This window comes from Canis lupus, chromosome X (genome assembly GCF_003254725.2).
Source record: "Canis lupus dingo isolate Sandy chromosome X, ASM325472v2, whole genome shotgun sequence".
Classification (NCBI taxonomy): Eukaryota; Metazoa; Chordata; class Mammalia; order Carnivora; family Canidae; genus Canis; species Canis lupus.
The window spans coordinates 123,833,220-123,860,497 of NC_064281.1; the positions used below are offsets into that span (position 1 = coordinate 123,833,220).

The 27,278-nt window shown below is 38.2% G+C and overlaps 1 protein-coding gene across 7 annotated transcripts in view; it reads left to right on the forward strand.

The window, feature by feature from the left end:
• The window catches only part of BRCC3 (BRCA1/BRCA2-containing complex subunit 3), a 62,445-nt gene that overhangs the window by 30,429 nt on the left and 4,738 nt on the right, over nt 1-27,278 (forward strand). For 4 of the 7 annotated variants that reach the window (XM_049107316.1, XM_025460514.3, XM_049107313.1 and 1 more), the window contains 3 exons: nt 13,804-13,878; nt 25,249-25,380; nt 25,878-25,921. In XM_049107316.1, the coding sequence (XP_048963273.1) occupies nt 13,804-13,878; nt 25,249-25,380; nt 25,878-25,921 (251 nt within the window). The remainder of the gene's footprint in view (nt 1-13,803; nt 13,879-25,248; nt 25,381-25,877; nt 25,922-27,278) is intronic. The other 3 variants (XM_025460517.3, XM_049107314.1, XM_049107315.1) reach the window with 1 other exon arrangement.

Genomic DNA, 27,278 nt, shown 5'->3' on the forward strand with positions numbered 1-27,278 from the left:
GAGTAAATTAATCCCTACAGGTATAGGACATGGTTGTTTACATAGAAACCTCCAAGGAATCTACAAAGAAATTCCTAAAACCAGTAAGTGAATGATGTCAAAGGATAAAATGTGAACACGTAGAAGCAATCTCATTTCTACTTACTAGCAATATAAAATCAGAAACAAAATTTTAGCAGTACCATTTGTAATACTCCCCAAAATGAAACAGGGGTAAATTCATCAAAACATGTATCAAATCTATATGCTGAAAACCACAAAACATTGATGAAAGAAATGAAAGAAAACCTAATTAAATGTAAATATATAACATTTTCATGGATTTGAAGACTAAGGATTTCAGTTCTCAAAGTAATCTATAGATTTAGGATAAACACCTAGATCAGTGTAACAGAATAGAGTTCAAAAATAGACCCACACAAAGATGGCCAATTTATTTCACTTTATTTCTTTTAAGATTTTATGTTTTTATTCATGAGAGAGACCTAGGCAGAGGGAGAAGCAGGCTCCCTGCGGGGAGCCCCATGTGGGACTTGATCCCAGGACTCCAGGATCATGACCTGAGCCAAAGGCAGACACTCAACCACTGAGCCGCCCAGGCATCCCTGGGCAATTGATATTAGACAAAAACAAAACAAAACAAAACAAAAACACTATACAGTGAAGAAAGGATAGCATCTTCAACAAATGGTGTTAGACAATTGACTACCATATACAAGATAATGTCAATCTGCACCTTATATCAAACTTCACATATAAAAATATCATGTCCAAAAAAATATATATCATGTCCAAATAGAAAACAAAATGAAAGTTTTAGAGGCTAATATAGGACAAAATCTGTATGTTGGGTTTGCTAATGAGTCATACATAGAACCAAAAGTATTTTCCATAAAAGAAAAATCTGATAGATTAGATTTCATCAAAATTAAAGACTTTGCTGAATGAAACATTAAGTTAATTCATTTATTTGAGAGAGACAGCGTAAGCTGAGGATGGGTGGGGGGGCAGGAAGGGCAGAGGGAGAGGGAGAAGCAGACTTCCCCACCCTGAGTGAAAGAAACTTTTAAGAAAATAAAAAGACTATCTATAAAATGAGTGATAATATCTGCAAATCACATATCTGACAGTAGATTTGTATCCAGAATATATAAAGAACTCTTCAAATTCAACAAAGAAGTGGGGTGCTTGTGTGGCTCAGTGGGCTAAGTGTCTGCTCTGCCTTTGCCTCATGTTGTGATCCCAGGGTCCTGGGATGGAGCCCCACAGCAGGCTCCCTGCTCAGTGGGGAATCTGCTTCTCCCTCTCCCCGCTGCTTGTACTCTCTCTCTATATGTCTCTTTCTCAAATGAATAAATAATATCTTAAAAAAAAAACTCAACAAAAAAAGCAAACAACTGAATTAAGAGACGGGCAAAAGACATGAACAGATAATTCAACAAGTATGTAAGGATAGCAAATAAGCACATGAAAAGATGGTAAACATCAGTAGCTGTTGGGAAAATGGAAATGGAAACCATGATGAGATACCCCTACATACCTAGTAGAGTCTCTAAAATATTTACAGAACCAAGTGCTGGCAAGGATGCCGAACTGGAACTCATAAAATGCTGGTGGAAATGCACAATTATATAGTGACTTTAGAAAACTTTGTGACTTAGCAGTCTTCTTGTTTGCCATAGAGCAATGAACACAATCTCACACACAACTTGTAAGCCTATGCTTATAGCAGCCTTATCATAACTGCCATAAAGTAGAAACAACCCAAATCTCTTTAAGAGGTGAGTAGGTCACCAAACTCTAAGACATCCATACAACAGAGAAGTATTCAACAACAAAAAGGAATGAACTTTTATTTTTTTATTTTTTTAAATATTTTATTTATTCATGAGAGATAGAGAGGAGAGAGGCAGGGTCCATGCAGGGAACCTGATGTGGGACTTGATCTTGAGACTCTAGGATCACTCCCTGGACCGAAGGCAGACATTGTACCACTGAGCCACCCTGGCATCCCGGAATGAACTTTTAATAGAGGCCACAGCTTTTAAGAATTGCAGAAGCTGAGGGGAAGAAGCGAGTCTCAACTACCTGCTGTATGATTGCATTTATGTGATATTCTGGAAAAGACAAAATTTTACGGATACAGAATAAACCAGTGTTTGCTAGGCCTTATGGATGGGGGGAAGCGGGTGGGTATAAAGGGATACCGTGAGGGAATTTCTCAGAGTGGTCGATGGAAAATTCGGTATCCTTGTTAAAGTGGCTACTGGAGTCTATGTTAAAATCTTTTGAACTGTACTCCCTACACTTTTATTTTTTGTTTTTTGTTTTTATTAAAGATTTTATTTATTTATTCATGAGAGACACACAGAGAGAGAGAGAGAGGCAGAGACACAGGCAGAGGGAGAAGCAGGCTCCATGCAGGGAGCCTGATGTGGGACTCGATCCCAGGACTCCAGGATCATGCCCGGGCTGAAGGCAGTGCTAAACCGCTGAGCCACCAGGGCAGCCCTCCCTACACTTCTGATGGTAGGACAAAAGAAAAAAAAAGATTGACAAGTTATAAGTCATTAGTACATGAGTTTTGTGACTGATTATTTGAAAACCTAAAGAAAATGGATGATTTCTTAGCAAAACAAACCAAAGTCGATCAAAAATATAGAAAACCTGTTTAGTGCAGTTATCAAAGCTGAGACCAAAAATGCTTCTAAATAAACTTGCACATTTTTCCAGACTATACAGAAAGGTTCAAAGCTCCCCAGTTTTTTTTCAGTGACTAGAATTATTTTAACACCAAAACCTGATGAGAGATAGCACAGGAAAAGAAAACTATTGACCAATATGACTTCTAGATGTGAAAACTCAGAATAAACTATCAACAAATCAAATATAATAGTGTTATTGGGGAATAATACACAATGACTAAGTTCAGTTTAACCCAGAAATACAAGATTCCTTCAGCTTCAAGAAATCTAAATGTATTGTGATTCATGGCATCAGTAGATCGCAGGAGAAGAGCTGTGGACGTTGGGAAGGTGTTGACAGAAGTCATTGCTGAGGGAAACTGTCAGGTGCTTGAGGTGCCTCCCCTCGTTTAATTCCCCCCCCCCAGACCTGCCCCTGTGCTGATGAGGAACTGAACTCAGAGACTAAGGGCCACTCTTCATGTCAGGCAGTCACTTCTTACGGGCGGGCCCCTCCAGTGGGCCTTGCTATGTGTTAGCGGGAGTGCCCGTCTTACGTTGGGCAGCCCTGGTTGTACATTTGTATCCTTTGATTTTTCTTCTGTAGAATTGTTGAGGCTTTTACCTGCTGGTTTGCATGCCTTCTTTGTGTGTGCTGGCCATGTCGTCCTTTGTCAGGTGTGTTGCAAATAGTCACTCCCCCACCAACTTTGTTTATTGTGCCCTTTGTCAATCACTTTAAAATGAATGTTTTTTTACAGTGTTTTCATTTTATTTATGCCATTTATCTTTAAAAATTACCTTTCTTTTCCTCAAGACCACAAATAGAGCCTAAAGTATTTCCTTTTATCATTCTGGTTTTTACATCTACAACCTTACTTCACCTGGAGCTGTACTGAGTTAACCCCTTGTAGTCACATCACTAGTTGTCCCCATGTCCCCCTGATCTGTGACGACAGACTAACACAGAAACGGGCAGGGGCTGAGAGTGTGGGACCTTGAGCCAGCCAGCCTGGTTTGAGTCCTGAGGCACCTTTAACTGCATGTGTGACTTTGGTAGTGGAGACATTAATGCGTGGCTCACCTTGTAGCACTATCGTGAGGGGAGTTGAGGGTGAGTAGCCAGCCTGCCAGCACTCTCGCAGCCGTCTGGGGGTCTTCTCTGACCCCCTAGTTAACAGGTCAGGTGTGAAGAGAGCATATGGGATGTGGTGGGGAGCGGGGGAGCCACTGTGGCTTCCAAGTCCCATGTCCGAAAGTAGGGACCACTCCATCCTGTCCCTGGGCATAGTCTGCATCCCAGCCAGGGACAGGGCCCAAGAACGAGAAGTATATGCACTTGTGCCTGCGCTGTGGCTCCCAGTAGGCATCTATGTTCACTCGCAGCCCTCCTGAGCCAGAGGCACGATACCACCCAGGGCATCGTATCGGAAGCCAGGCGCACTCGTTCGGTCACACAGCTGATGGTCTACATTTATCAGGTTTCTAGAAAGCTAATCTAAGGTCAATTCCTCACTGTGAAGGAGAAAGGGTTTTGGTACTCCTATTTTCAAAATACTATTTCCAGAAGGAAGAGACAACGTATGGCAGCAAAACCAACAAATATACACCATAGTACATTTCATTAAATTCAGACTTTTTGTTGCTTTTCTAAATAGGATTGTTTTTCCTTTTTCTATAATGAATTCTGGACAGTTATTCCTGTCATATAGATGCTATGTATTTTTCTGGGTAGATGATCATAATCTGCAAACAATCAAGAGTATTCTTATTTCATTGCTATGGACCTACATATAAAAGTTGAATAGCAGTTAAGTGGCAAATAACACTGTCTTTCTGACTGTAAAGGGAATACTTCTGATGTTCTACGAAGTATGGGTGATCTGACTGTGTGGTACACTTCTATTCCTTCATTAATTTAAGTTCCTTTCAAGTTTACTGAGAATTTTTAATCATGAACATGTCTAGTTTTATCATATGCCTGGTTGTCATTTCCTGAATTGATAATGTGGCTGTTTTCCCTTTTTTTTTAAGATTTTATTTATTTATTCATGACAGAGAGAGAGAAGCAGAGACACAGGCAGAGGGAGAAGCAGGCTCCATGAAGGGAGCCCGACATGGGACTTGATCCCGGGTCCCCAGGATCACACCCTGGGCGGAAGGCGGTGCTAAACCTCTGAGCCATCTGGGCTGCCCTGTTTTCCCTTTTCATTAGCAAACGTAATGATTTATGTTGATAACTTAAGAAGATTTTTTTAAAAGATCTTATTTATTTATTCCTGAGACACACAGAGAGAGGCAGGGACGTAGGCAGAGAGAGATGCAGGCTCCCCACAGGAAGCCCGATGTGGGGCTCGATCCCAGGACCCCAGGATCACGCCCTGAACCTGCCTCAGTGCTCGACCACTGAGCCACCCAGGTGTCCCTATTGAAAACTTTTTAAACAGTGAGATTTGGTTGCATTTGTTCTTTTAATACAAAGTAAATTATATTCACTAGTATTTGGCTTAAGAGGTTGCATCTGTGTCTGTAAGTAAGCTTGCTTTTGGTTTCAGGATTATTTTACTAAGCTATAAAATGAGTTGAATTTATTTTTTTTTCTAGAAAGACAATATATCATAATAAAGAAGAACATAGCTCTGTAGCCAGATGCTTTGGTTGGAATCCTAACTTCTTGACTTCTAACACTATATAAGTCACTTTCTCCTGTTTTTCAACCATCTATAAATGGAATCATACAATATATACTCTTTCATGTCTAGTTTCTTTCCATCAGTATATTTGTGAGGTTCATCCATGTTGTTACATAAAACAGTGGTTTAGTAATTCTCGTTGCTGTGTGAATAGTCCATTGTATAAGTTTACCAGTTTATTCATTCTATTGAGAGAGAGTTCCAGTTTTTAAAAGGCTCTTCTAAATCGTGCTGCTATGAATATCCTTTTAAAAAAGATTTATCTGAGAGAGAGAGAGCACAAGCAGGAGAGGGGGAGAGGCAGGAGCAGACTCCCCACAGAGCAGAGAGCCTGATGTGGGGCTCCATCCCGGGACCCTGGGATCATGACCTGGGCTGAAGGCAGACGCTTAACCAACTGAGCCACCCAGGTGCCCTTGCTATGAATATTCTTGTCGTTGTGAACATAATGTACATTTGTTGGGTATTATTGTTGGGTACCTACCTAGGAATGGAATATGTGAGTATATGTGTGTATATGTTCGGCTTTAATAGATAATGCCAGCAGTTTTCCAAACTGTACCAATTTTCACTCCTAACAGCAATGTTGAAAACTTGCTTCTTCCTCATCCCTGCCAATACTTGGTACTATCTGTCTTGTTCATTTTTGCCTGGGGAGTGTATAGTGGCATTGCATTGTGGCTTTAATTTGCATTTTGTTGCTCACTAATCAAGTTGAAAACCTTTTCATACATTTTTTTAGGTCTAGCATTTTATTGCTATATGAATAGCGTCTTTCTTATACGTGGATATAGCCCTGTGTTCATAGCCCCAAAATTAAAGTCACATAATCTGGATATTTTTATTTAGTTTCATAACATATATGTAACAATTTAGTAGGTTGTATTAGTTAAAATTACCTTCAGTTGAGAACTAAGCAAAAACTCCCAAAATAGTACCTTAAGCAAAGTTACATTCTCCATCATGGAAAAGAAGTAAACAGGTAAATAGACAATAAATGGCTGTTATTAAGGGAAACAGGCATCTTCTATCTTGTTACTCCATTTTTACAAGATAGATGGTAAACTTTCAGACTTACCATGATATTCTAAACAGCAAATGGAAGGAAGTTTTTAAAAAGATCCCCCTCTTTTTAAGGAATCTTCCAGGTAGTACATACACCTTTTCCATGAAGATCTTATTAGCCAGCAAGTATACAGTCAAAACTAGCTGTAAGAGATGCTAAGAAATATTTGGGCTTAGAGTCAATGCACCCAGCTAAAAATTAGGGTTTTGTTTAGTAAGAAAGAGACTTAGGGGATATTTGGAGCAGTTTATTTTATACAGGATGTGTTGGAGAGAAATCAAGGAGTAAAAGTTGGCAATCCCTACTCCTACATAGATTCTCAAATGTATTGAGTAGTAAAGACTATAATGCAGCATTCAACATTGTGATAGGAAATTTAAGGGACCTAAGCATCCATCAAGGAAAAGGTCAACTTGGACAGAAACAGAAAATAAAGGAACAGAATAAACATCGAACGAATGAATGACTAAATAGTGCAAAGACTAAATGAACATTTTCATTTAATTTTCGATTAAGGACAGCTTAAATTCACACAATAATGTGAAGCAGTTACTTTGGCTTTTATTTGCTTATACTGATGGGTTTCACTTTGGGGGCTTAGTGCAAATATATATACTTGAGATATATGTATATATTACATATATAGTACATACATAATGCAAATATATTATATATATAGTCATTTGTATACCTTGCATTAATAAACATCCTTTTTTGAAGTTTATACTGTCTTTGTCAAAAGCAATAAAAGGGGGATGTCCCCAGTTATCTTAGGGATATTGTAAACCATTAGTTAAAAAAGAAATAAATGTCCCTATCGTACCGTATCATAGGGAAGGTCCTCCCTTCCCTAAATAGAACATTCCCAAAGCTTATAGGTACTACGTATCTAGAGCTAAAGCCAACCCCCTACCATGCAGAAACAATGAAAAAAATCATTTTAAAAAGTACTCATTCATCTTTGTGAGATATCCATGAGGGAAGTAACTACTGGCATAAACTATAAATTACATGCAGAGTAACATCTGCAAAATGACAGCCTAGTAGAAAAACCCCAGGAACAGATGGCTTCACAGGTAAATTCTACCAAACATTCAAAGGCGAATTAATACCAATTCTTCTTAAACCCTTTTAAAACAGAAGAGGAAACACTTCAAACTCATTCTGTGAGACCAGCATTACCCTGATACCAAAGCCACATAAAGTTACCACAAGAAAAGAATACTCCAGGTGAATATCCCTAATGAACAGGGATATAAAAATCTTTAATAAAATATCAGCAAACTGAATTCAACAGCACATTAAAAAGATGATATACCATTAACAAGTATACAAATGTGATTATCCCTGGGATATAAGGATGTTTCAACATAGGTAAATAAATCAATTTGATTTACCATATTAACAGAATGAAAGATAGAAACCATATGATCACCTCAGTTGATGCAGAAAAAGCATAAAAACTCAACAAAATAGGTATAGAAAGAACTTACCTTAATGCAGCAAAAGCCAGACATGAAAAACCCATGTTTTTCATGGGTTTTATTTTTTTTTTTTTTTTTTTTTTTTTTTTATTTATTTATTTATGATAGTCACAGAAAGAGAGAGAGAGAGAGGCAGAGACATAGGCAGAGGGAGAAGCAGGCTCCATGCACCGGGAGCCTGATGTGGGATTCAATCCCGGGTCTCCAGGATCGCGCCCTGGGCCAAAGGCAGGCGCCAAACCGCTGCGCCACCCAGGGATCCCGATGGGTTTTAATACTATAATAAATGGGAGAAAAATTCAAAGCTTTCCCTCTAAGATCTAGTACAAGGCAAAGATACCCACTATTGCCACTTCTATTCAATATAGTACTGGAAGTCTTAGAGCAATAATACAAGAAAAAGAAATAAAAGGCATCCGTATCAGAAGTAAAATTTATCAGATGACATGATTGCATAGGTAGAAAACCCTAAAAAGAACAACAAAAATCTTAGAACTGATAAATTCAGTAAATTAGCAGAATACAAAACAAATATGTAAACATCAGTTGAGTTTCTATACACAACAAACTATCCAAATAGGTAATCAAGAATACAGTGGTGGGACACCTGGGTGGCTCCGTGGGTGATCATCTGCCTTGGGCTCAGGGCGTGACCCTGGGGTCCTTGGATCAAGTCCTACATTGGGCTCCTCGCAGGGAGCCTGCTTCTCCCTCTGCCTGTGTCTCTGCCTCTCTCTCGCATCTCTCATGAATAAATAAATAAGATCTTTTAAAAATATGATTGCATTCACAATAGAAATAAGTATGAAAAAAAAGAAATAAGTATGAAATGCTTAAGGATAAACTTTACCAAAGTCAAAGACTTGTACACAGAAAAGTGTAAAATATTGATGAAGGAAATTAAGGAAGAGACAGATAAATGGAAAGACATGCTATGCTCATGGGTTGGAAGAATTAATATTGTTAAATGTCCATACTACTAAAACTGATCTAAAGAGTCAATGTATTCTAAAGTGTTCTCTCTTAAAATCCCAATGGAGTTTTTAAAAATGTATTTATTGATTCGAGAGAGGTAGGAGAGGAATACAAGAAGACTCTCCGTTGAGCAGGGATCCCAGTGTGGGGCTCGATCTCAAGATCCTGAGATCATTACCTGAACCAAAATCAAGAGCTGGATGCTTAACCAACTGAGCCACCCAGGTGCCCCTGCCAAAAGCATTTTTTATATTAATAGAAAAAAAACAATCCTAAAATTCATATGGACTCACAAAAGATCCCAATTAGCTAAAGCAATCTTGAGCAAGAATGAAGATGGAGGCATCCCACTTACTGGTTTCTAAATATATTACAAAGCTACTGTAGTCAAAAAGTGTGATACTGGCATAAAAAATTGACATCTAGACCAATGGAATGGAATCAAAGGCCCAGAAATAAATCCACAAATATAGCATTGACTGATCTTCAACGTGACTGCCAAGGATGCACAATAAAATGAAGAAATGAATACCTACAAATGGCCAATAGGTATTTGAAAAGGTGCTCAACGTCACTAATCACCAGAAGTGCATAAATACATGCACAATGAATATCACTATGCCTTAATGTAAAAGGAAATCTTGCCATTTGCAACAACATGGATGAACCTGGAAGACCTTATGTGGAATCTAAGTCAAACTCATAAAACCAGAGAGTAGAATGGTGGTTGCCAGGGGCTGAGAGGTAGGGGAATTAGGGACATGTTGGTCAAATAGTACAAAGCTTCATTCAGGCAAAATGAATAAATTCTGGAGAGCTAATGTACAGCAAAGTGACTATAGTTAACAATACTGCATTGCATATTTGAAATTTGATAAGAGAATAACTCGTAAGTGTTCTCATCCCACCCACAGTCATACCTCAATAAAGTTATTAATTGAAGTACAAAGTACTGATTTTCTCTGAACTTTGGAATGATTTAATAGAAGCATTTTAAGTATTAAGAACAAATTTATTTTTCGAGGATGGTGAATATTAGTGGTCTGAAAAATCCATTTGGGAGTGCATTGGTGGAGGAAAACCTTTTTAGCTGGAAGTTTACCCTCCATGTTAGTTCCACCAGAGTTTCAGACTGTGTCGTGTTCTCAACAAATGGCACTAATCCTATAAAGGAATGCTACTATGATGGAAGAAGAGAGAAGAAGAATTGAATTCTCAGTAGAGCCAATCACTAGTGCTTTGAAAGGTCTTGAAGTATCTTTCAGAAATTCGAATCTGTGGAAATAAAGTGGCTCATCCAAAACCATGTGGCTGGGCAAGTGCAGGCCCAATGCTTACTATGTGTCTCCTTTTAAGAACGTCAGGGCCCAGGGGTCCCAGTGTGGCCCCATTAGTTAAGTGTCTGACTCTTGGTTTTGGCTCAGGTTGTGATCTCATGGTTGGGGGATTGAGCCCCGCATGGGCTCCACACTCTGCACAGTGTCTGTTTAAGGTTCTCTCTCCCTCCTACCACCCCCCACATGAATAAATAAACCTTTAAAAAATGTCAGAACCCAAATCTGTTTAACCTAAGAAAGCACTGACAAAATCATCACTGGAAGCAATGCTTCTGCATTCATAGAAATAGATTTTGACTGAGCTGGAAACATGATCCTTGTCTTCCTCTGTAGTTTGAATTCCTTAGCCTTAGCTTTATTTTACTGGGATTTAAAGTCTTGCTTCTGACTATTGGGTTACAAATCATCTAGAAGCTACATATAAATCGGCCATAGAGCTAGAATGTCATCACACATAAAATAATGGAGAGACAGACCCATGAACAATGAAAATCATGGTACCCACTGAGTGTTCTGGTTTTTATTTTAACCATCTTAATTCTTCAGAACTTATTTTAGCTGCACATTGCTATTTTTTTCTTGCTTGTTTGTTTGTTTTTTAAACAGCTTTATTTAGTCATAATTGATATACAAAGAACTACACATATTCATACGATTTGATGAGTTTGAACAGATGCAAATAGATGTGATACGATCAGCACAGTCCAGGTAATAGACATTTGCAATACCTCCAGAGTTTCCTTGTGTCCTTTGTGGGTCTTTTGTTTGATTTATTTTATTTTGTTTTTTTGCGGTAAGAAGAGAACATGAGACCTACCCTCTTAAATTTAAAAATTTTTTTTAAATTTTGAAATACACTAAACCTTACCGTTACCTCTAGGCACTGTGTTGTACAGCAGACATTTATTTATTTATTTATTTACTTACTTACTTATTTTTTATTTTATTTATTTATTTTTATTTTATTTTATTTTATTTTATTTATTTTTTTATACAGTAGACCTTTAGAATTTATGTAGCATAACCGAAGCTTCATGCCTGTTGAATGGCAGCCCCTTTTATACCCATCCCCGTCCCCTGGCAGCCACCACTGTACCCTCTGTTTCTATGGGTTTCGCTATTTTAGATGCCTCGTTCAAGTGAAATCATGCGGTGTGTGTGTCAGTTATGGTGATTGATAGTTTCCTAGAAAGTTATCCATTTCATCTGTTTTCCAGTGTTTGGAATTGAGGATATATGTATCTAAAGATTGTTTTAAAATTCCATTTTAAAAATCTGTTTCATTTTCTTTGTGGCATTTATCAGTAATGTAGATTAGTTATTTGTTTATTATTTACAGTCTCTTCCCCCCCTGCATTGGATTGTTGTCTCCATGATTGTGGGGGCCCTGTCTGTCTTGTTCACTGGCACCTACAGCAAGGCCTTGCCACATCGTAGCCATTCAGTAAATATTTCTTGAGCAGATAATTGTAAGATCTCTTTCTTTAAATATGTTCCCTTTGGGATCTCTGGGTGGTTCAGTGGTTTAGTGCCACCTTCAGCCCAGGGCATGATCCTGGAGACCCGGGATCAAGTACCATGTCAGAGTCCCTGCATGGAGCCTGCTTCTCCCTCTTCCTGTGTCTCTGTCTCTCTCTCTCTGTGGCTCTCATGAATAAATAAATAAAATCTTTAAAAATAAATAAATAAATAAATAAATAATAAATAAATAAATAATAAATAAATAAATAAATAAATTTGTTCCCTTTTCTGTTGCTACTGCTGTTTACTTGTGTTTTCTCTTTTTTCTTGATTCTGTTGCCAGAGGCTTATCTATTTTGTTGGCTTTTTTCAAGGCACCAGCTTTAAGTTCTCTACATCAATCAACTTTCTTAGCTTTAAGAAAAAAAATCCTGCTTTTTTCTTTATTGATTTCTTCCTTCTATTTGCTGTATATTTTATAGTTGCTGTGTTGTTCTGTTGTCTTCTAAATTCTTGAGTTGAGGGGCACCTGGGTGTCTCAGCGATTGAGTGTCTGCCTTCAGCTCAAGTCATGATCTCAGGGTCCTGGAATCGAATCCTGCATCGGGCTCCCTGCTCAGTGGGGAGTCTGCTTGTTCTCCCTCTGTCTCTGCCCTTGCCCCTGCTCATGCTCACTCGCTTGCTTGCTGTCTCTCTCTCCACCTGCCCCCTCTGTCTCTCTCAGGTAAATAAATAAAATCTTTTAAAAAAATTAATGAGCTGCAAACTAAATTTATTCTCTGTCTCCCTTGTTTTCTGATGAATACTTTTAATGCTGTAAATTTTCCTCTTCACTTTTGTTTCATTCCATAGGTTCCAATGGCTTTTGTTTGTTTGTTTTTTTACTTCTGATTTGTGTTTTCAGTTTTTCTTTTCTCTTCAACCCAAGAGTTATTTAGAAATGCATTTAAAAATTTCCAGATTTGTAGATCTGGGAGGGGGTGGATTTTATTTATTTATTTACTCATTTAGCTGTTATATTAGTTATTTATTTTTTAATTATTTTTTAGAGAGAGAGTGTGGGGTGGGGGGAGGCAAAGGGAGAGGGAGAGAGAATTTTATGCAGGCTCCACTCCCAGTGCAGACTGCACTGCAGGGCTCGATCTCACAACCTGAGATCATGACCCAAGCTGAAATCAAGAGTTGGACACCAACTGAGCCACCCAGGTGCCCCATAATTTTCAATCCATTATAGTAACTGTGGCCTGTGTGATACTGGCTTTATGGAAATTTTTGGGTATTTCCTTTGTCACCTAGAAAAGAGGTCCACAGACTCCACCCTGCAGGCCATAAGGGCCTGGTGCCTATTTTGGAAATGATGTTTGAGTGGAACAGAGGTACTCTCATTTGTTTTACCTACGACTACTTTCCAGTTACAACTGCACAGCTGAGTAGTTGTGACGGAGACCCTGTGGACCACACAGTTTGACTTATTTACTATCTGAACATTTCACAAAAAGTTTGCTGACCCCTGACTTAAAACATGGTCCATTTTTGTGACTTTTTCATATGGATCGAAAAATAAGTATATTGTCTCTTGGATAAAAGTCCCTTTATCCTTATTAGAATAAACTTGTATTATAGTGAGCCTTATATCCTTCCTCATAGTCTGTAGTTTTAATCATACATACCTGAGAGATGTATATAAACCTCCCATCCACGTCTATATCTTAGAGTTAGTTTTATATGTCTTGAAGCTGCATTGTTACTGTATAAAGAGTTTACAAAGGTTCATAACTATTATATTGTCCTATTGTGTTTTCCTTCATGAAATATGAGTAGCCTTCTTTGCCCATTTACACATTAATGTATGTATGCCTTAAAAAATCTAAAGAAAAAAAATCCCTAAAGAATATAAAGAATATTATTGTTCCTGTCAGATTTAGGTTGAACTGTGCATATTAGGAAAAAAATCTATAATAAATAGCAGTCGAAACAAGAAAGATTCTTCTTTCTTGGGTAGAAGTCTGGAGATGATAGGTATCCCAGGCCTCTGTGATGTCATCAGGGACCCAGGCTCCTCTCTTCTGCTTCACCATCTTGGTATATGGTTTCCGTCCTAAGGTCCCCTCATGGTCCACGAGACTTCTGGAGTTCCAGCCAGCACATCTCCATTGAGGGCCAGAAGGAAGAGGAAAGGTAGGAGGGCAAAAGTGGCCCGTCCTAGCTCAGCCGATTTCTAATCAATGACCTCAGAAATCTCAGCAAACAATTCCATTTCCATCTCACTGGCAGAACTTAGTGAAGCAGCCACACCTAAGCAGGGAGGCCTGTCAGGTAGCTCTGCCTCGGCTAAAAATTGGCGTTCTGTGACCAAGGGGGAAGGTGAGCCTGGACATTGGACTAGTCAGCCAGCGGTGCCCGCCACTGCCTGTTGCATGTTGCCGTTTGTCTTAGTAGCCTTTTCCTCGTATGACTTTCCATTCCTTCATTGTCAGCCTCCCTCCGTTATTTTGTTTTGGGTATGTCTCCTGTCAATAGAGTATTGCAAGATCCTGAGTTACTTGGACAATCAGAATATCTGTCTTACTAGGTGAGTGTGATGCATTCATCATCAGTGCTGTGATACGTGGCAGTGTTCCTGTAATTATCTTTTGTCTTCTGTTTGCCATGCTTTCTGTTTAATTCGTTTAACTTTTCCTGCCATTTGTTACACTGAATTTTCTGGTTTCTGTTTTAGAAGTTGTATGTACTGTTTTGACTCTTAGTTAAGACTCTTAGTGTCTTTTAACGTTGCTTTACTTTTTTTAGAAGATTTTATTTATTTATCAGAGAGAGCGTGAGAGTGAGAGAGCATGAGCAAGGGGAAGGACAGAGGGAGTGGGAGAAGCAGACTGCCTGCTGAGTGGGGAGCCTCATGCAGGGCTCGATCCCAGGACCCTGGCATCATGACCCAAGCCAAAGGCAGGTGCTTAACCAACTGAACCACTCAAGAGCCCCTTGACATTGTTTTGAAATAATTTCAGATTTACAGAAAACTTGCAAGAATAGTACAAAGGATTCCTGTGTACCCCAGATTCCTCACATGTCGACATTTTATATTTCCATTATCATTTTTTTTGTTACACGTATGAATAGTGTTTCCTGAACCATTTGAGAGTAAGTTACACACATCATGCCCCTTCAATGGACGTTTCCTAAAGAATAGGTACATTCTTTTACATAAAAACAATAAAAGAGTGAATTTCAGGGCATTAAAATTCATACATGACTATTACCTAATCCATATAGAGTACTCAGATTTTACCAGTTTTCCTACTACCATCCCTCATAGCAGAAAAAAAAAAGACTTTATTTTAGTCCTGGATGCAGGTTTACAGGTTGCATGTAATTAGTCTCCTTTGATCTTCTGTGAACATAGTATTTTTACACACTGTAGGCCAGTTATTTTGGAAAATGTCCCTCATCTTGGATTTGTTTGCATTTTCCACAATGAGATGCAGATTATACCATAAAAATACCACAAAAGTGATATATTCTCAGTGATCTGAATCAGAAGGCACATGGTATCACTTTGTCCTGCTACTGGTGGTTTCAAGTTTGACCAGATGAGTAAGCTAGTTTCTGTGAGGTTTTCCACGATTCTTCCCTTTGAAATCAGTTAAGTGTATTTTGGGGGGTTTTAGCATGCATCAATGATTCTTTCCTAAATTGTTTTCCTAAAATGATCATCAAAGGCAAGGTTCTAATTCCATCATTCCTTTTACATTTACCACCTTCATCTTGTTCTTTCCTGGATTCAGCTCTAGATTCGGCATTTCTCCAAGGAGCCCTGGTTCGCTTTAATTTTTAAACAGTTTTATTGAGGTATAATTGACATACAATAAACTACACATGTTTAAAGTATATAGTTTGATAAGTTTTGACATATACTACATGTACATACCTGTACATACCGTCACCACAATCAAGATAATGAAAATATCCATCACCCTCTTATCACTCCCTGTCCCTCCTGCAACCCCAGAAACCCTGATCTACAGTCACTATAGTCTGAATTTTTTTTTGGGGGGGGGGAAATATACGTATATATAGAATATGTACTTTTTGTTCACATTTCATAAACCAGAATTATTTTTGAGATTCATGCATGTTATAGCATGTATCGATAGTTTACAATACTGAATCGTATAAATATTATCACAGTTTGTTTATCCATTTGCCTGTTGATAGACATTTGAGTTATTTGCAGTGTTGATTCATTAAAAATAAAGCTACTCTGAACCTCCGTGTACAAGTCTTTGTGTGAATATTCACTTTTTAAGAAATTCCTGTTTTCCAAAATAGTCTGCTGCGACTTTTGATTGGGAGTCTATTGAATATGGATCATTTAGGGGAAAACTGACATCTTAATGATATTGGGTGTTCCAATCTATGAACATGTTATATCTCTCCATTTATTTAGATCTTTAATTTGCTCAATAATTGTACATTTCTGCATACAAGTCTTGCATATCTTTTGTCAGATTGATCCCTACACATTTCATATTTTTATCCTATTGTAAATCTTTTTGTTTTAATCTCACTTCCTGTTGTTCATTGCTAGTATATAAAGATACACTTGATTTTTGTACGTTGAGTTTGTAGCCTACCTTTCTAAATTCACTTTTTAATTTTAGTACCTTTTTTAAAGAGTCCATTGGATTACCCACATAGGTTGTCATCTGTGACTAAAGCAGTTTAACTTCTTTGTTTTAATCTGGATGCCTTCTGTTTGTTTTTCTGACCTTGCTGCACTCATTGGAATGAACTACTGAATACAACTGGTGAGAGCAGTCCTGGTACCTCTTTTCCTGATCTTGGGGGAAATCATTCGGTCTTTTACTATGGAGTATGATGTTACCTGAAGAGTTTTTCCCTTATTGATTTGAGGAAATTTCCTTCTATTTCTAGTTTGCTGAGCATTCTCTTTTTCGTCAGTAATAAATGTTGCATTTTATCAAATGCTTATTTGTATCTACCGAGATGATCCTATAGTGCTTTTCTTTTTTAGTCTGTTAATATTGATGAATTACATTGATTGATTTGTGATTGCTAAACCAGCCTTGCATTCCTGGAATAAACCCAATCAGTCATGATGAATTATGTCTTATGGACTGCTAGATTTGATTTGCTCAAATTTTGTTAAGAGTTGTTTCACTTATCTACATGAAGCATATGAATTTGTACTTTTCTTGTTAAGTCTTTCTCTGGCTTTGCTAACAGAAATGCTGGCTTCAGAAAACAAGTTTGACAGTATTGCCTCTTTTTTGATTTAATGGGAGAGTTTTTGTAGATTTGATAGTCTTTCTTCCTTAAGTATTTAGTAGAATTCACCAGTCAAGCCTCCTGAGCCTGGAGACTTCATTGTGGAAAGCTTCTCAAATGCCAGTTTGATTTATTTAATAGATAGAGGGCTATTCAGGCTATATATTTCTTCTTGAGTGAGCTTTGGTAATTTGTGTCTTTCAAAGGACTTAATCATTTCACTTAAGTAGTTGAATTTATTGGCATAAAGTTGTTAGGATACTATCTTTTATTGTTTATTATCTGTGGAATCATTGTAGTGTCATCTCTCTCATTACTGTATTGGTAATTTGTTTCTCTTTTCTGATAAGTCTGGCTAGAAGTGTAATTTTATGAATATCTCCAAAAAATCCTTTTTTTCCATTGGTTTTATCTATTTGTTGAGCTGTGTACTGTTCCATTTATGTCAACTCTGATAAATAGTATTTCCTTCTCTTTGCTTACTTTGAGCTTCACTTGGCCTTTTTTCTTTTTTTTTTTCTTCTATTTGTTTTAAGGTGGATGGAAGCTGAATTCATTCATTTGAGATCTATTTTCTTTTTTTTATATAAATTAATGTTAATTTCCAAGTACTCCTTTAGTTGTATCTCATGAATCTTGCTGTGATTCTCATTTTTATGCAGTCAAAATAATTTGTAATTTTCCTTTTGACTTCCTCATTGATCTATAGGTTGGTTATTTATCTATCATTTGGTTTTATTGAGATATACTTATATAGAATATTGTATTAGTTTCAGGTGTAGAGCATAATGATTTGATATATGCATATATTGCAAAATAATTGATGCAAGTTTAGTTAACATCCTTTTGGGTGTGTGTGTGTCTGTGATGAGAACTTTTAAGATTTATTCTCTTGGTAACTGTCAAATATATAATACAGTATTGTCAACTATAGCCATCAAGTTGTACATTATATCCCCAGGACTTATTTATAATTAGATGAATTTGCCTATTAAAGAGAATTTTAAAATTAGATAGCAAAGACAAACCCAACTCTATGCTCTATAATAAAAGAGTCCAACAAAATACAGATTAAAAAAAACTAAAAATAAAGGGATGGGCAAAAATGTATCAGGGACATGGGAATAGGAAGAGAGCGGGGGGGTTGCAATCACAGCAAGATCAGGAGCAAAGGCAAGGAAGCCCACTATTTCTGTTTTTCTTTCTATTTTCTTCTGTTTTTTGGGTTTTTTTTTTTTTTTTGGTATATTTTCACTGAGATACTTTTCCCATATTTTATTTCATTTTTTTAAGTTTAAGTTTTTATTATTTAAATTCCAGTTAGTTAACAAATAGTATAATATGAGTGTCAGGTGTACAATATAGGGATTGTTATGGAAGTGTTCCATAACAACACCCACTGCTCATCACCACCAGTGCCCTCCTTCATCCCCATCACCTGTCTTATCCCCCCACCTCCCCTCTGACCACCGTCAGTGTGTTCTCCATAGTTAAGAGTCTGTGTCTTGGTTTGCCTCCTTCTCTTCTCTTTCCCCTTGGTTCATTTGTTTTGTCTCTTAAATTCCACACAAGTGAAATCACATGGTATTTGTCTTTCTCTGATTTATTTCGCTTAGTGTATTTTCAGTAGGTAAAGAACTCTAGCATGGCCATTTTTGTCTTTCAGAACTATAAAGATTATTTCTCTACTGTCCAATGAGAAACTGGCTATCATCTTTACCCTTGTTTCTGTTTACTTAATATGACTTTTTTTCTGACTTCTTTTAAGATTTTCTCTTTTTCACTAATTTTAAGCTATTTGATTATAGTGTGCCATGGTGTAATTGTTTTCATGTGTCCTGGACTTGGGTTTCATTGAACTTAGACTTGTGGATTTATATTTTTCATCAAATTTACAAAAATCTCAGCAATTATTTCTTTTTTTAAATTTTTATTAATTTTTTTATTGGAGTTCAATTTGCCAACATATAGCTTAACACCCAGTGCTCATCCTGCCAAGTGCCCCCCTCAGTGTCCATCACCCAGTCACCCCAACCCCCGCCCACCTCCCCTACCACTACCCCTTGTTCATTTCCCAGAGTTAGGTGTCTCTCATGTATTCAGCAATTATTTCTACAAGTTTTTTTTCTCTGTTCCACTCTATTGTCATCTTTGGATATTCCTATTACATATTTGGCCACTTGACATTGTCTCACAGTTCACTGATGCTCTGTTCATTGTTTTTTGGTCTTTTTTTTTCTATCTGTGATTCATATTATATAGTTTCTATTGCAATGTTAAGTTCACTAATACTTTCTTCTGTAATGTTTAATTTCCCATTAATCCTATCCATATTCAATCTTTCCTCCAGCTTCCTGAACACATGCAGAATAGTTATAATGATTATTAAAAGATGCTTGTCTGCTATTTCTTTCATCTCTGATATTTCTAGCTCTATTTTGGTTGACTTATTTTTTTCTTGTGTATAGGTCACATTTTTCTGCTTCTTCCTATGCCTAGAAAATTTTTAAAAAGATTTCATTTGGGATGGCTGGGTGGCTTGGTGGTTGGGCGCCTGCCTTCAGCTCAGGGCATGATCCCAGAGTCCTGGGATCGAGTCCCATGTTGGGCTCCCTGCATGGAGCCTGCTTCTCCCTCTGCCTGTGTCTCTGCCTCTCTCTCTCTCTCTGTCTCTCATGAATAAATAAATAAAAATATTTTTACGAAAAGATCCCCACGGGGATCCCGATGGCGGACCTGATCCCAGGACCCCGGGATCATGCCCTCAGCCAAAGGGAGATGCTCAACCGCTTTGCCACCCAGGCATCCCTATGCCTAGTAATTGATATGAATGTCAGATACTGTTGATTTTACTAAATATCGTTTTGGGGTTTCATATCTAGCCAGAAAGCACTTTGCTTACTAGCTTTCTTTTATTGTTAGGTTCTAATTTCTTTTTTAAAGAAAAGGTAACATACACTTCTGCAACTCTAAGGAAGATTTTGTCACCAAAAATCAAGGAACATTTGAATTGAAAAATTGGAAAGCTTGGAGGAAGAAAAATGAGTTGGACCACTCATCCCCAAACTTGAACATTGGAATCACCTGGGTAGTCTAAAAAATACACTGAACCAATCTGAAAGGGCTATTTACTACATGATTCCAAATATAAGACCTGCTATAAAAGGCAAAACTATGGAGACTAAAAATATCAGTAGTTGCCAGGGGTTAGGGATGAGAGAGGGTTGGATAGGGAGCATAGCAGATTTTTAGGGTAGTGAAATTATTCTGTATGATATTAAAATAGTGGATACATGCCATTATACGTTTGTGAAAACCTACAGAATGTACAACACCACGAGTGAATCCTGATGTAAACTATGGACTTTGCTGTGTCAATGTAGGTTCATCAGTTATTAATATATGACCCTCAAGTGCAGGATGTTGCTAATAGGGGATATCATGCATGTATGGGGACGTCTCTGTACCTTCCTCTCAATTTCGCTGTAAACCTAAAACTGCTCTAAAAAATTTTACACACATACACACATGCATACACACTCTGAATGGGTTCCTCCCCCAGAGATTGATTTTTATAATAGGTAAAGGATGAGGCTTGGGTACCAGGATTGGAAAAGAGAGTAAAACTTACATGTTCTCACCACAAAAGAGGAATAATCATGTGACATAATGTAGGTGTTGGCCAAGTCTATGGTGGTAATCCTTTTGCAGTATCTAAGTGTATCAAATCAACACCTTGTCTACCTTAAACTTGCATCATACTGTATATCAATTATATCTTAATAAAGTTGGAAAAATAGGGGAAAAAAAAGACAATTATTTTGTTGCCGAACAGTCAAGGAAGTCTTTGCTGAAGAAAGCATTTTTTTCTTTACCAGAGTATAATTGACATGCAACATTATATTAGTTTGAGGTGTACAACATAATGATTTGACAGTTGTGTACACTGTGGAAAGATCACCACGATAAGTCTAGTTACCATCCCTCATCACAGTCATAAAATCTTTTTTTTTTATCATGAGAGCTTTTAAGATCGACTCTCTTAGCAACTTCCAAACATGCAATTCAGTATTACAGACTAGTCATCATGCTGTGTATCACATCCCCAGGACTTCTTTTATAACTGGAGGTCTGTACCTCTTGATCCCCTACAGTCATTTTGCCCAATCCCCGACCCCTTCCTTTCTGGCAACCACCACTCTGTTCTCTGTGTCTATTAGTTTTGTTTTATTTTGCTTTTTAGATTCCACATATAAATAAAATTATGGCATTTGAAGAAAGCGTCCTTAGGCTGGTTTCTGGAGGAGTAGAAGTGAGCCAAGTAAAACTGGGGAGGAGCCCCGGGTATAGAGGAAACAGCATGTTGGAGGGTCTGAGATGGGAGGGAGGTTGTGTACACATGAGATTCTTTTTGGGGGTTGTTTTTTCCATCCTTTTAATGTTTATATATGTGAGGGCTGTGTGTACCTTCCTGAATTCCTTAATTCTTTCAGTTAATTTTACCTTTGGTTCTTCAGAGCTTTCCAGATAAAAATCATATCTCATCTGTAAATAGAAATAGCTGCACTTCTTCAATTTCTTTGGCTCTAATTGATTCCTTATGTGTGACTGTATTGACTTGCATCTACTCTACGACGTTTAAAGAGCAGTGGAAGTAGCAAGCGGTCTTGCTTGTTTATGATCCTCGGGGAAATCCCTGTGCTGCCTGACTCTTACGTAAGACTGTATTCAGGACTCAGGTTCACATATTTTTTCATACTAACAAAGTATACATTCCTACATTCCTACTTTCCTCTTTTGTTCTGTGTTTTAACCAGGAGTGAGTGTTGAATTTTGTTGGATATTTCGGTATTTGGGCAATTACGATTTTCTTCAGATCTATCAATATGATGTACTATATTAACAGATTTCCTACTATTGAACCAAGCTTGTCTTCCTGAAAAAAATCCTGCTAGGTTGCCTTAGTATGATATCAGACTTTACTCATTCATATTTTGTTTAGCATGTTTGCATAAATAATCATGAATTTAGAATTCTGGATTTTTTGTACTCTTTTTTTTCAGGCCTAGTTAATCCATATTGTACTTGTTTCCTAAGAATTGTTTTTGTGTTTTCTTTCATTTTTAAGGCTCCTGTGCAATGTTTGTAGCATTGGGAACAATGTATTCTTTGAATATTCCCCTAAGAAAGGAACAGGGCCTTTTATGGTGGGGGAGAGGGTATTTCAAAGATGTATTTCTTTTTTTTTCATTGATTGATTGATTGATTGCATACCAGGGAGGGGCAGAGGGAGAGAGAGAATCCCAAGCAGGCTCCATTGTGAGGTTTGATCTTAAGGCCCTGAGATCATGACTTGTTCTTTTTGCTTTTGTTTTAATTTTTTTTATTGGAGTTCAATTTGCCAACATCTAGCATAACACCTAGTGCTCATCCCGCCAAGTGCCCCCCTCAGTGCCCATCTTTGATGTATTTCTCTGTTTGCTATGGGAATTAGTCCGTTTACGTTTTCTTTCCTAATGAGGTCAATTTTAGTAAATTGTATTTTCCTAAGAAATCATCCATTTTGTCTTGTTTTCAAATTTATTTGCAGAGACATGTGTCTGCCAGATAGTCCCTTAGGGTATTTTACATCCCTTGTATTTTAATAGTCATCTCCTCCTCATCATTTCATATTTTGTATATTTGTGCTTCTTCCTTCCTCCCGCCCTTGATTATGTTAGCCAGTGGTATGTCTCTTCTGTAAATTTTCTCCAGAACAATCATTTTTATTAATTTGATTATTTTTTCTCAACTTCATTAATTTTTCTTTTATCTCTCATTTTTTCCTTCCTTATGTTTTATTTTGGTTATTTCATTGTGCTTTATCTTAGCATTTGGAATTAGGGACTTAATTAATATATATTTGGTCCCTCATTGATATCTAAGTGCTAAAGGCTATGAATTTTCCACTGACCTCCACTTGAAATATATCTCACAGATACTGAGATAGTATTTTCATTTTCATTATTTTTAAAAAACTCCTTTAATTTTGGTTTCCACTTCACCCACTCATTGTGCTCCAGTCTTCCTTCCCTCCAATATGGTATCTGTGATGTAGCCTGGCTAAAGTGGTCCTGCTCCCCAACGCCCTCAGAAGAAAGCTCCAAACCTGCAGCCCTTCATGGTTTGCCTGTTTCTGCAGCCATACTCTCTCTCATATGTAGGCTTACTCTGCCTACAGCATCCATTGCCCTTTTATTACTTGGCTATTGCCTACTCATTTTGGGGAACTAAGCTCAAATTAAGGAATGCTTCTCTGAAACTCCTCAATCTCCAATACTACCCCAGCTAAGTACACCTTTTGAGAACTAAATAGGATCCTATATTTCTTTCATCGTATTACTTACAGCATTTTAATATTTTGTCTCTCGATTAACATTGTAAGATCCTTGAAAGAAAGGGTTCCCTTTTACCCCTGTACCCCTGGTGCTAATAAATAATTGTTGAACATCCCTTCAGCTCTAGACTTATTAATATATATGTTCTGACCCTGTGAGCTCCAGCAAATTCTAGAGCTTCTTTGTTAGAAACTTAGTTTGGTTGGTTGATTTTAGCTTTTCAGTTGAAGTATAACACATACAGAAAAGCGCACTAATTATAAATGTCCAGCTCAATCAGTTTTCACAAAGTGAAGACCCCTACGCATCCACAGCACAGATCAGCTCCATGAATTTTCACAAAGTAAATGTGCCTGTGAAATTGTGACACATATCAGGAAACACAAGCTATTTTATTTGGCCCAGGTGTAGTTGCTCTCAATTGGAATGATTTTAACCATCTGCAGTTGACTCTTTAACAACAGAGGGCCTAGAGATGCCAACCCCCTGTGTAGTCAAAAACCCACATGTAACTTTTGACTCTCCAAAAACATGTACTAATAGCCTGTTGACCAGAAGCCTAATGCAATAACATAAACAATCAACACATGCTTTGTATGTTGTATGTATACCATATTGTTACAATAAAGTAAGCTAGAGAAGAGAAAATGTTGCTAAGAGAATCATGAGGAAGTGAAAATGCAGTTAGAGTACTGGAGTGTAAAAAAGCCACGTACTTAAAATGCGCATCCTGCTGCAGTACAAACCTGTGTTGTTCCAGGGCCAACTGTAGTTCATTAGCAAAAGCAGACTCTGTCCTAAGCTTGGGGTGTCTACCTACATAGGTCCTGGGATTGTAGTTTTGAGTAAACTGACAGGAGCTCCAGCTATTGGAGCTTATGAAAATGTGTGAATATTCTCAGTGGACCACTGGAACCATTTCTGCTCATTGGTCCTGCCAAACTCAGTAGGAAACCCTATATTACATACCCTAACAGCAGCCAGAGACTGACTTCTTCATGATTTTTGGAATCATCGGTAGTTATAGGGCCTTCTGCAGAACAAAGTAGCTATGTCATACTCTTTCATGAGTTTCTCCCCACCTACTTGGGTGTGAGGAGGGCTGCTTGTAAGTCTCCATTATTTATGTTCTACCTGTATTGTGGTACGGAACCCAGACATATCCTGCTGGGTGGGAAAGAGAGAGGGGAGAGCTAGATCTAAGGCTGCTGTACTACCATGTGCCAGTGAGGCCTCACAGTGCCAGGGGCCCTCAACCTGGATGGTCCACTGAACCCACCATTAGGTGGAGTTTAGGTATATTGGGGGTGAGAGTAGGTAGAGGTAGATGGGTTGGCCTCATGTCAACAAGCATGTCTGTTTCTCCCACTCCAGCATGAAAATGCAAGTATTTGTGAATTTTTTAAAAAGATTATTTATTTATTTATGAGAGAGAGAGCGCGCAGGAAGGAGAGGAAGAGGGTGATAGAATCTGAAGCAGACTTTGTGCCGAGCACAGAGCCTGATGTGGGGCTCGATTCCACAACTGCAAAATTGTGACCGGAGCTGAAACCAAGAGTCAGACACTTAACTGACTGAGCCACCCAGGCATCCCGAATTCTGGAAACCTAATGCACAACACGGGGACTACAGTTAACAGGACTGTATTATATACTTGAAGTTCTCTAAGGAGGTAGACCTCAAGTATTCTTCCCACACACGTACACACATAGAATGGTGGCTATGTGAGGTGATGGATATGTTAATTAGCTTGAGTGTGGTGATCATTTTACTCAAAATATCAGTATCAAAACATCAATTTAACATATATGGTTCCTTTTTGTCAATTATACCAAAATAAAGCTAGAAACAAACATAAAACTGACTCGAATTGATTGTCTTGCAGGTATGAGAGGATTGAAATCCCAATCCATATTGTACCTCACGTAACCATTGGGAAAGTATGCCTTGAATCCGCAGTTGAGCTGCCCAAGATCCTGTGCCAAGAGGAGCAGGATGCATATAGGAGGATCCACAGGTAGAGTCCTCCCTCCTCTCTCATCTTGACTTCGCAGGGCCTGCTCCCTCTTCTCTTCTTGAATGCCCTTTCCTAACACGCTCCCTGTGAGAGAGCGTGTTAACAACCTGTTTGACATTCATGTCTCTCCTGCTCTTTGGATCCTTCAAGGGCAACGATACTTTTTGGTTGTTAAAAACAAAACAAAACAAAACGAAAAAAAACCCGGCAACATCTTAGCCCTACTGCCAAGCACTGGGTCTTGCCCAATAAAAGTGTACTAGGTGATGTGAGAGACAGTAATTTCAGATAATCTCTGAGTTCTCTTGAAGTTCTATAAAATTACATCCCCCTAATCATGAAAAATATAACTGTCATGGAATTTAAATGATACATATTCATCTGATCCAATTCGGAAAGGTCTGGTGCAGTTTATCATTTTGTTACATAGTCTGTGACCATTTTGTTTGCCCTTCACTGCTGCCTTGCTACTGACCTAAACTATTTTATCCCTTTAGCCTCACACATCTGGACTCTGTAACCAAGATCCACAATGGCTCCGGTAAGATTTTTTTTCTAGAATATAGTCAGTGATTCCTGAAACACTCAGCTGACAGAAACAAATTTAGTTTAAGGGCTTGACGTGATAGGTTCAAGTTCTCCTTGAATTTCCTTTTCCAAGAGCTTTGCCATTCATTAATCCTGCTCCCAACTTTTGTTTTGAACCCTGCGGACCCTTTACTGTATATGCTACCTGGACTAAGACTGGAGGAAAGACTGGAATGAGGTTTATGAGTGACTTTCTCGGGGGTACCTGTTTAACACCCAGCTCTCAGGGAGGAGGAAGGGCCCTGATTTTTTCTCTTTGCCAGTTTCCATGGTGTAATACTCCTACCATGGCTGATTTCAAACAACTAATGTGACCTCAACCAGCTCACAGACTTTTGAACTTTCAACAGTTGGCTTTCATGAGCTGATCTAAGTTGGCTCCAGCACACCACCACCAGCCTATTATGGTGGCAGTTGAAAGAAATGGATAGACAGATAAAAGGGAAGGTGGGAAGGAAGAACTCTTTTCATGTCAATAAACAGAGAGGGATTCCTATACAAGGCCAAGGAGCAGAAAACTCAATGCAGGATATACACTGAATCACTTTTCTCCAGCAGACACCCCTACCCTCTCATACCTTCTCTTTGGATAACCCTGATTCCCAGGCCATTTTGTGTAGCCTTCCCCAGTGACTGGCGAAGTCCCCAGTGAGGAAGAAGGGGAGGCTTTCAAGTATTATAGGCCATTACTTTGAGATGAAAAGAAGAGATGGCTTGGTATATCTCTCATTTCTATCTGGAGGTAAATATGACAAAGAATTAAAAGTTGGTAATATATGACATGTAGTCACTAAATTACTGCTCTCAAGCCACAATAATTTATATAGTATGATATTAACTAAAAAATGAACAAATAAATCAGTAGGGCAGCCTGGGTGGTTCAGCGGTTTAGCACTGCCTTTGGCCCGGGGCGTGATCCTGGGGTCCCAGGATCGAGTCCCACGTCGAGCTCCCTGCATGGAGCCTGCTTCTCCCTCTGCCTGTGTCTCTCTCTTTCTGTTTCTCATGAATAAATAAAGTCTTAAAAAAGATAAACAAAATTTGTTAAAAAAAAATCAGAACTGAATAGAGCCCACAAATGGGCCCATGTGTATATAATAATTTATATTTAAGAAAGCTATTACTTTAAATCAGTAAAAAAAGGATGGGTTATCCACTGAATAGTGTTGGGACAGTTCTTTGTTTGGTAGTTTATTCATTCAGGAAAGATCTGAGCGCCTGCTCCGTACAGTGGAGTACTGCTCAACAACAAAAAGACCTGGGACTCCTGGGTGGCTCAGCGGTTGAGCGTCGGCCTTTGGCCCAGGCCA